A 10,509-nucleotide genomic window follows, 5' to 3' on the forward strand; every position below is an offset into this window, starting at 1 on the left:
TTACGGAAACAAGGGAGAGATCGTCTTCAGCTTTGGACATCCCTCTATATAAATGCTTCTAAGGGAATCACAATGGATTGCGTAACAACTCTTACAGAAGCTCCTTAATTCCGGTAGAAATCGCAAAACGATAGATCTTAAATTTGGAAGAGAGAGTTTGATAGAATTCTTACTTGCTTCCTTATCTTCTTCTTCTTTATCACTTGATGCTTCTACTATTTCCACAAGTCCTGAGCATTTCCAAACTCTAATTTCTTCTAAGTTTTGTAGGTTTCGCAGCAACTTCGGGGGGAACAATCTCTTCAATTTTGGACAACTCCATATTCTAATAGTTTTAAGACAAGAGAAGATTCCAGGTGTTATTGGTGTTGGTAATGTGGATTTAGCTCCGTCTATTTCTTCTCCAAGAATTGCAATTAAATTATCCAAATACTGAAGAACCAGATCCTCAAGGGTCTGAAGTGCACTAGTGTAAGAGGACAAATAATAGAAGCACTCTATCTGTTTGCATGAATAAATCCAGCAGGTCCTCCAGTCAGTTGCATCTTTTAAAGAAGAAATATGGCTTACCCTTCTCAAATCATCACAGTGTTGAATGACTAGCCTCTGAATGTCAGTCGGTATCTTAATGGAGTCTCCAAAGTTTGTCAATCCACCAATTCCCACCGCTTTTCCCCTTCTTCCTCCTAGAAAAGAATAGTCCAATCCTACAGCATTAAAAGAATAGTAATTGAGGCATCTTTGTTCTTTTAGAGAAAAGTAGATGTGGTATTCTTGCAGATTTCTGAAACGAATACCCAAGTATTCCAACTTGTCAATCTTGAAACTTCTTCTGCCTCTGCAACTGCATTATCTAACCTTAAGTATTGAAGACGGAAGAGTTTTGGTAATATTCCACCAGGCATCTCTCTTATATCGTATGCATAAAGATCAAGATATCTGAGATGTACCAACATCTCTAGTCCATCAGAAATGGCTGTAATACGCGTGTAACCAAGATCCAACTTCTTCAGAACCCCAAGTTTTGCCAAAGAAGGCACATGTTCTAGATTACCACAACCGTTAAGCAACAATGCAGTGAGTTTTACCAAGCCAGAAATAGAATTGGGCAGATTTCTAATACTATAACAATGAGAAAGATCAAGAACCTTAAGCTCAGTCATGAGCGTAAAGACAGAGTCATCAATCTCTCTTAAAGATGAATTATATTGCAAAAGCAAGGTCGAGAGTGCTGTGAACTTAGGAAGTGTCATATCTAAGCGAAATTTTGAAATGTCGTTGCGCATTAAGGAAACCTTCTGAAGATCGTCAGTCCATTCATGCTCAGTTGGTAGCTCTGTCAATTGATTCCAAGCTTTTACCAGATATCGAGGACTCTGACTAGTAATGTACAATGCCATGTCTCTCACCAGATCATGCATCTTCACACAATTCCCATGATCCGCGCTTTCTAATAAACAATTTTCTTCTAGTCTCTTCAAATTAGCATGGCCTTTGTTATACATAGCTTCTCTCACTACAAGAAAAATGACATTCTGCGTCTAACAAAATTAGACGCAGAAAGTCACATTTAGACGCTAAGCCATTTTTAGCGTCTAAATTCGGTTGTCGCCCCCTTAGTTGCAGTAGGCTGGTCGTAGATTCATAGCGCGTCTATATTGTGGTTTAGACGCAAAAAGTTTTTTTTTGGCGACTATCAAAATAGTCGGCAAATGTTGTTCAAAATAGTCCCCCCACTTAGACGCTAAAAGTTGAAGGGTAATTGTGTAAAATTTTATAGTGACTAATCAATTAGTTGCAAAATGTTAGTTTTAGTGTCTAATAATTTGTCGCGAATCCCACACAAATTAGACGCCAAAGGTGTAAGGGTAATTTCGTCAAAGGCTTTCGCAACTATTTTATTAGTCGACGAATGTATCTTTTTGTGACTAAACTTTAGTGGCTAATTGTAACTCTTTTAGATGCTGAATGTAGAATCCAAACGGTTTTCGCGACTATTATATTAGTGGCCGAATGTAGCTTTTGGTGACTAAAATTAGTTGTTAATATAGTCATTTTAGATGCTAAATGTGGAATCTAATAGGTTTTTCGGGACTATTTATTAGTGGCCGAATTATCTTTGGTGACTAAAATTTAGTAGTTAATTATAGTCATTTTAGACGCTGATGTGAAATCCAATAAGTTTTTGTGACTATTTTATTAGGGCCGAATGTATGTTTTAGTTACTAAATTTAGTGGTTAATTGTTATCATTTTAGACGCTGAATGTGAAATCCAATAAGTTTTGTGACTATTTTATTGTGGCGCATGTATCTTTTAGTGACAAAATTTAGTGGTTAATTGTTATCATTTTAGACGCTGAATGTGAAATCCAAATGTTATCGCGACTATTTTTAGACGCTGAATATGAACAATTATACTAAATTACTTTTTGCTACTAAAACATTAGTTGCAGAATATGTTTTTTTTGAGCATTTCATATTGACATCCAACGGAATGCAATTATGCTAAATGACTTTTTGCTACTAAAAAATTAGTTGCAGAATGTGTTTTTTTTTTCAGCATTTCGTATTGACCTACATTATACATTCAACATGAAAAATAATAGCACAATATATAAATCTGATCACTAAATCAAAATCATATTTTCATACATATATATATAGTCCATACATGGATTTTTATGCATGATGAGCAATAAAAATCCAAAATGCACTATACATGTGAAACCCAAAATAACAGCATGCACCCATATTTTCCTTTCTCTATCTATCTATCTGTGATAACTAACAAAAAAATGTCCCACCATGTACACCATCTAACACAATATGCAAACAATCCTAAAAAGATGTTCTACCCCCATGTCAAAATATCTTTTGTCCATACAAAACAAAAAAAAAACCTTCAATACCGTTAGCATGTCAGTGTCACCACTTCCGGTATTTGAATAGCTGTAGCTGATGAGGACGAGTATCATCAATTCGAGAAGGCAAGTGTTGTCGAGTTGGAGCTTTATCAGATTTCTCTAGCTCAAGGGCTATAGTTAGCTGCTTCATATCTCTAACATGATGAATTGTTGGTGTTCAAGGCTTTTTATTTTCTCTTTTTGTTGATCAAATAAGATTAGCTGGTCCTCCAACTGTTTAATCTTATTTTCTTGTTGTTGCACAATGCACCTTAACTCAGCTTCTGCTGCAGTGGATTGATGCTTAATCTGTGAAAATGCAAAATTCTTGTTAAATCCGAAAGCTTTACCCAAAACTTCCTCACATATCTAGCTTCTATTTTTCACTTTCCCCTGCTTGTGTTTCCTCTTGCAGCTCTATCATTTTTTCCTACCATCAATTGAATGCATAATCAATAAGTCAACCAACAAACAAAATAGCAACATAAAAGATACTACAGCAGCAAAGAAAAATAAGTCTGATGGAGTAGAGAAGCAAGTATCTCAAACATTATCAATCTAATACTAAAGGAAATTTTGACATAAAGTTTTTCTTATACACATAAAGCAAGATTTACTTGTATATTGGAATTCAAATTCGTTTTATTTTGTCAACAAAGATGCATGAGTAGTTGATAGTCACACTAAAAATATAGATTATTTTAATTAAATTATCCATTTAGGTTTTGGTTTCTGTGTATTATATATATATATATATATGCCACCATTTTAAGCACATTACCCATTTTAATTCAATTCAATTGCTTTGGTTTTGGTTTCTATGTATATATATATATATATATATGCCACCATTTTAAGCACATTACCATTTGTTGTTACCCAATTTTTCATGCTATAATTATTCTCTATTCCTTTTTCCAAATGTCTGTACTATGAGCTTCATAGTGAAGTAACGGACTCTGCAACAAAAGAGTAAAAATTGGATAGGAGGGGTAAGTGCATGGCTAGCCACACGCGTTGGTGTAAGTACAGGGCTTATATAAGACAAATTGCAGCCTTAGATTCGCTTACACGTGTTTAGGCTCTACCTGAGGTTGTTTTAATTTGGCAAGCGTTTCTTATAAGGGTTTGGTAACAAAATGACATATGCAGCCAATTAAACTACCACTTATTCGAACTAACTTCTTAGTTCTTTCCTCTCAATAAACTTATGGGTTATCTTCTTCCCTATGAACAGATTATCAAATATAATAAAAAGTTTTAATTCAATTGGTGCTTTTCATTCTCTTTCCTTGTGGACAACTATTGTTATAAATTGCATTGAGAGCTTCTAACTTTAGGTCTCTGAAATGTTTTAATTTCTTGTTAATTATGATCATTAATAAATAATCTATAATTTTTAGTGTGACTATCAACTACTCATGCATCTTTGTTGACAAAATAAAACGAATTTGAATTCCAATATAACAATAAAGAGATATCATGGATTCTTCATATCAAAGTTCTGATTCAAAATGCATAGCCTAACAACACATTATAATTATAATACTGTAAATTCTATGTATGTACAACTGCCAACATGCAGCATTGAGATGAGAAACAAAGAGATTGATATCTCTGTAGGATATGTTTTAGCTGTAGCATGTAAATTGAGAGACAACTTCATCAATTCATTGTCTGTAAAGGATATTAGATTTTGGAGGCATCTCATTTTATTGTTGCAGAATGATCTTAAAATTACTTCATAATTTATCTTTTTAATTTTTTGCAGTTACTTCATAAAACTCCCCATGTATCTAGTTTCTCGGGACTGTAGTGAACACAGAAAATCATACTAAAAGTGGATACAAGTTTTTCTCCTAACCATGATACAAGTTTTTCCTACTAGCCAACCACAGCAAAGTTATAAAAGTTTGGTAACACTCAGAAAACTAAATGCCAAAATCAAAAAATGCATAAGCAGCAACATAATTACAGGTGATCAAAAGATGACAGAGAAATGCAATGAGACTCAAATAAAAACAAATCCAGCATGGCAATATGGACAGTTACGAAAAATGATCAACTTACATATAGCTCTCTTGCTTGTTCATTAATCCACCCTTTCTCCGCGCTCCAACGAGTGTCATGAAACAATTGTATAGGACCGACAGCTTCCCCAACTTGTTGCGCCTTAACAATTATATCGTCATTGACCATAAATTGAAATAAATTTAGTAAACAGGACAACAATGTTGTATATTTGTATAGGTGAATCATATTAAATACCTTCTCTTGTGCTGGATAAAGTTCTTGGAACCACCGCGGTGGTTACACCTCATCTTCGACCGGTTCTCTGAGTAAGTTCTTGACCGTGCCTAACACCACAAAATAAGGAATTAAAATACAATACATATATAACAGCATTAAAAGCCATGTTGACCTTACCTGAAACTTTTCACTCGAAAAAAGGTCACAAGATATATCCAATCATCAGGATCTTTAATTTCTTCTGGTCTATTCTGTAATGCTTCTCCCTGTAGCATATGCTTTGAATTTCTTGTGTAGGCACTCCGGAAGCTGTTGAATCTCTTACACAATTTGTGCTTCAGCCATTTCAGTACATGGGGCTCCGTGACATCAATGTCAAACTTGGTCTAAATCATCAATAATGTACATGCATTAAACTATATGGGTAATATATATTATTTTCGTAAGGAAGTATGACAATATGGATAATGATATTAAACTACATTACCGTGATCCGAGCAATCATTTGTTTTTCGACATTGTAGAACTTTCTTCAAGTAAGCACTCTTACGGGGGCATAGTTCCTTGCAACTATTCTACCTCAGTACTCAACTTTGATGCATTTACTCCAGTAGGTACTCCATCTTCTTTCTGAAATCTACATGCAACTTGACTGCGCTGTTTGTAGGAGTCTTTCACATCCAACTCCTCTAGTCTTCCCTCTCACATTCTCGCCACTATATTCTCTACAAAATCAAAATAATGCATCAACAGTTAATACTATGTTATCACAAGGACGGTTTACATGTTGGTAAAGTAAATGTATTCTTAAATTTTAAACAAACAATTGTACTCGATATCTAAAATCCAAGTATATATTTCAGTATGTTATATGGACCATATCATAACTTTACCAGTGATTGTAGCAATTTCAGGTCGGTACAAGACTATGATTCTCTTGAACAACATTTGCACGCTACCTCGGTCCTTCTTCTACCAGGAGCCATCTTCGGAATCTGCAAACATCAACATAAGAGAAACTGTACCAGGTAAGATAATGTAAATGGGTATAACGATCAATAAATTAATTAATTATCAATTAACGTAACTTATACCTTTGTTTTATGGTTTTAGTAGCAGTGGTGCCCGCACTCTTCTTAGCCTCGGTCTTCAAGTCAACTTTAAGATTCTTAATACCTTTTACAACAAATAATTGGGTTATAATTTTATAATTTATCAAGAATAGTCATTTTCCTTATATGAAAATAAATACCACACTCTAAATTAAATGAATCAGCAAGCAAAGGCTAAAATTAAAGTCAAGGAACCTGACCTGCAAATTATGCTTAATTTAAAATAATCACCATTGAAGGGAGAACTAAATTAGAATATTTGAATTCGCTTAAAAAATTTATAAATATTCTAATTTAAAACACATAAAATAAATTACAAATTAGTTTATTTATTTATTTATAATTAACAATCACTCTTTTTTCATTGTTATTTCAGCCTTAAATAATTGTGTTGTCGTGGCCTTATCTAGTTAGATTAAGGGTAAAACAATAAATAAACTAAGAGTAACAAAGACAGAGGCAGGTTCCATCACATTCAAGTTCTGATAGAACCTGACCTGCAAATTACTCAACACAACAAGAATCTGTCCAACAATCCACAATCAAATCCGAACCAGAATGAAGTAATTCTCTAAGCAGCTATCACAGAACATTACATCCAGAAATAGCATGTCCAGACCATGTTCAGTTAGTCACCACAAAACAAACTCACAGCATAATAAGACTAAGTACAAATAAGAAAATACAGTAACCATAAACATCTATAAAAGAGAACCATTAATCCGAAATTCCCATGGGAAATGAGAATATCGTTTAATATTGGAAAACGAAGCAAATGTACACAACTAATCACAATAATTCATATCCTACAAGTTATTAATGATTTTATAAATACACATTGATTTTATGTGCAATTGGTGCAGACTGCAAGTTGAATAACTGTTTCCAACCGCACTCTTGATATGAAATCAACTATATCATAATTGCAGGTAATTGCAATTTCATTGAGCACACATGAAGAAGAGGAGAACCAAGCAGCTGGGTTCTGATTAGGTTATACAAGAATGACAACAACAATTAATGAAAGTAGGATTAATTTCATATACAATTACAATGCACATTTGACTAAGTCAGATTACTTTAGTCAGGAATGAACAAGCATTAACCTCTTGGAGGAGCAAACCCTCTGATTTGATGGATAAAAAAAATAGCATATACAAAACTGCCCTTCATTTGCAATTTAGTATAACTTACAGGATGCTCGGTTCATTTTCAAGGCAAATTACAGTATTTGGTAAATCATCAACCTCAGAGCATACTAAATATATATATATAGAATGGATGTATGACAATTTAGACTTCAAATCAAGAAGTTTATTGTGGCATATTCTTCAGAAACCCGAATAGAAGCTACTGTCGTTGGTTTAGTCTATTGTACAACCATAATAGCTTATTATCTTCATAATGATCAACAGCAGCACCAATGTATTTTTAATAGAATATTATAAGCAAACACTAGAATGATCACAAGAAAAGAAAGCATGGCACAAATGCTTTAGATGTAAAATAAATTGGGGATATTATTATAGAAAAAGTAAAAAGCTACAAAAGGGAGTTTGTATTTTGCGCACAGAATGTACAAAGATTTAGAAACCAGTAGAGCTGAAATCAAATAACAGTTTCCTACACAATACATACAAGTCTGACGTGGTGCATCAATCCATCAAATGAGCAGCAACTGAAACTCTTCTATTGGGGTAATCGCCAGGGATTTGCGTGGAGAAGAAATTCGAAATTTGGGGAAACAGGGAGGGATTTGCGTGGAGAAGAGAAGAGGTAGGTCAGGTTATGAGATTGGGAATTTGGGGAAATAGGGTAGGGATTTGCGGGTATGCGTGGAGAAGATTGGATTTGCGGAATTTGGGGAAAGGTTTAATTTGGGGAAATAGGGTAGGGATTTGCGGGTATGCGTGGAGAAGATTGGGAATTTGGGGAATTGGGGAAGGTTTAATTTGGGGAAATAGGGTAGGGATTTGCGGGCATGCGTGGAGAAGATTGGAATTTGGGAATTTGGGAAAGGTTTGCTTTATATAGGTTAGGGTTTTTTTGTAAATAACTTGAAAAGAATGACTAGTAATTAGTTGTTTAATTTTTAAAATAATATATATTTTGCAAACAAATCAATTTGTAACTAAATTTTTAGTCAACAAAAATTAGTATAGTTGCAAGTCTGGCGGGAACAAATATTTGGGGGGAAGATGAATTTTTCAACTAAATTGGCAACTAAACCGAACTTAGTTGCTGTATATATTTTTTGCAACTAACACAAACATTTGTCGTTAAAAATGCCTCAGGGCCCTTGTAATTATTGTCCAAATATGGGATATTTTGGTAATTTAATTTTTCTGTAACTAATCATAATAGTTACTAATACATTCTCAATTAATAGCAACTAATTTAGCAACTAGGATAGTTGCCAAAAAGGTTTTTTTGTAACCATAATGTAGATGCAAAATAAAATATTTTAGATGCAAATTGTCAAATTATGGAGGGAAAAATGGTCAACCAAAAATTGTAACTAATTTATTAGTCACTAAGCAACTTGTTCTGCAACTAACAAAATAGTCGCAGAACATTACTTTAGAGGCCAAAAGTTGGAACATGTGGACCCCAAAATTGAGTTGCTCTTTGTCCGACTAATGGTAATTCAGTTGGTAAATGTAGCCTTTTTGCAACTAATTCTGGTTAGTTGCTAAAAAATGGTTGCAGAATGTCATTTTTCTTGTAGTGTCTACTCTCCAATCATCGATAAATCCTTCAAAATCCAATATTCTATCAACTCCTCCTTCTCAATTGCAAAATCTTCAGGATATAAAGCCAAATAGAAGCAATTTTGATTTTTGGATCTCTCAAACGATCGTAACTAAATTTCAAACGTTCAAGTACCTTATCTACCATATCCTCAACACTTCCTATACGTGCTTTCAATTCATTTAATGCACTCTCCCATATAGAACATCCGCTCTCCTTTCATGCGGTGCCAGCGTAAAATTGCTAGAGGCAAACCACCATTGCCTCACAATTAGTTTCAAAATTGATTTAAAGTGGGAATATCCAAAGCTCAGATCCAACTTTGCTCAAGAATAAATCGAATCCTCCTTTCCGAAAGTGGCTCAACTTTGATTTCCTCCACAACCCATGGATCGAACCACCTCTATGGAACGGTTGTTAAACTAATTTGCATCCATCATTACAGTTGCTCCGGGATTCCAACTTCCTCTAGAGAAATTTCCTTCCACACATCATCTAAAATTAGCACATATATCTTTTTCCCTTTCAACATCTCTTGTAACACTGCAGCCCGCATGGTGATATCATTATGTTTCAACAAATCTTCCCCCAGTGCAGTTGCAATGTCTTGTTGCAATTTAACAACAGCATACTCCTTGGATACGGTTGCCCAAATTACTTTATCAAACTTATTTCTTTCTTTTAAGAGCTGATTATGAATGTGTTTCATGATGGTTGTTTTACCAACCCCTCCCATTCCACAAACACCTATCTTGCATACCTTATCACCAATCAAGAGTTTCAAAATTTTTTCCTTTACACTAGCTTCAACTACCATTTTTGATGCTGGTAATTGCAATCCAGTGTCATCAGGAGCATCAATTACCAAACCAGCTGGAAAAATACCTTGATCATAAACTCTTTTCACTTCTTGAATCTTTTCATCAAGAAGTTTTCCTCGCCAACCACGCAAAAAATAGTCGCCTTTTCTGAATTTATCTTCAATTCTCTTTGTCTCCTCGAAGATCTTTTCTGCTTTTCTCAACCAACTTTCCACTTCTTTGTTTGTTACTTTATGATAACGAAGTTCCCCATTCAATCTTTATTGTATAGTTTCCATGCGGGTACTAAGATCCCGTTTCTCTCTTTCCAGAGAACTCAAGAATTCATTAAACTTTCTATGGTCCTTCCAGTATCTACAACCGGGAGGAGCTATCCACTTTATAACTTCAATAATTGTCACAGGATCCATTGACAATTCCCCTGCATTGTATTATATAAATGGTGATAAGGATTTATGTTTAGTAGCAGACCAAAAAAGTTTTAATTATCATATCATTTATAAGCTATAATTTTTATCTTCTTTATATATCCAATCTAAATGAAGTCTTAGGACAATCAAAATGAACAAAGAAATTAAAAAAAGAAATTGACCAGACAATGACTTAGGCAATTTTGTAGATGAATTTACAAATCTATAGGTAAAAAATAATAATAAAAGAAATAAGCTCCA

The 10,509-nt window shown here is 34.1% G+C and overlaps 2 protein-coding genes across 2 annotated transcripts; both read right to left on the minus strand.

The window, feature by feature from the left end:
• On the minus strand, positions 1 to 1,505 carry LOC116125094 (disease resistance protein RPS2-like). Its single transcript, XM_031410819.1, has 3 exons — positions 812 to 1,505; positions 571 to 707; positions 1 to 501 (listed from the first exon to the last, which is right to left on the minus strand). Exons 1-3 carry the CDS (start codon positions 1,503 to 1,505, stop codon positions 1 to 3), a joined length of 1,332 nt encoding a protein of 443 aa, XP_031266679.1.
• A 7,951-nt stretch (positions 1,506 to 9,456) lies between these two features.
• LOC116125095 (probable disease resistance protein At1g61300) lies at positions 9,457 to 10,248 on the minus strand. Its single transcript, XM_031410820.1, has 2 exons — positions 10,125 to 10,248; positions 9,457 to 10,067 (listed from the first exon to the last, which is right to left on the minus strand). Exons 1-2 carry the CDS (start codon positions 10,246 to 10,248, stop codon positions 9,457 to 9,459), a joined length of 735 nt encoding a protein of 244 aa, XP_031266680.1.
• Positions 10,249 to 10,509: the final 261 nt, after the last annotated feature.

The sequence above is a fragment of the Pistacia vera genome, unplaced genomic scaffold (assembly GCF_008641045.1).
Source record: "Pistacia vera cultivar Batoury unplaced genomic scaffold, PisVer_v2 Contig160, whole genome shotgun sequence".
In the NCBI taxonomy this organism is placed as follows: Eukaryota; Viridiplantae; Streptophyta; class Magnoliopsida; order Sapindales; family Anacardiaceae; genus Pistacia; species Pistacia vera.

Coding starts and splice junctions, on each gene's coding strand:
- LOC116125095 (XM_031410820.1), bottom strand. CDS start 10,248: ATGGATCCTGTGACAATTATTGAAGTTATAAAGTGGATAGCTCCTCCC. Junction 10,068..10,124: donor AAGAGAGAAACGGGATCTTA/GTACCCGCATGG, acceptor GTTATCATAAAG/TAACAAACAAAGAAGTGGAA.
- LOC116125094 (XM_031410819.1), bottom strand. CDS start 1,505: ATGTATAACAAAGGCCATGCTAATTTGAAGAGACTAGAAGAAAATTGT. Junction 708..811: donor AGAAGTTTCAAGATTGACAA/GTTGGAATACTT, acceptor TTAATGCTGTAG/GATTGGACTATTCTTTTCTA. Junction 502..570: donor ACTGTGATGATTTGAGAAGG/GTAAGCCATATT, acceptor TCATGCAAACAG/ATAGAGTGCTTCTATTATTT.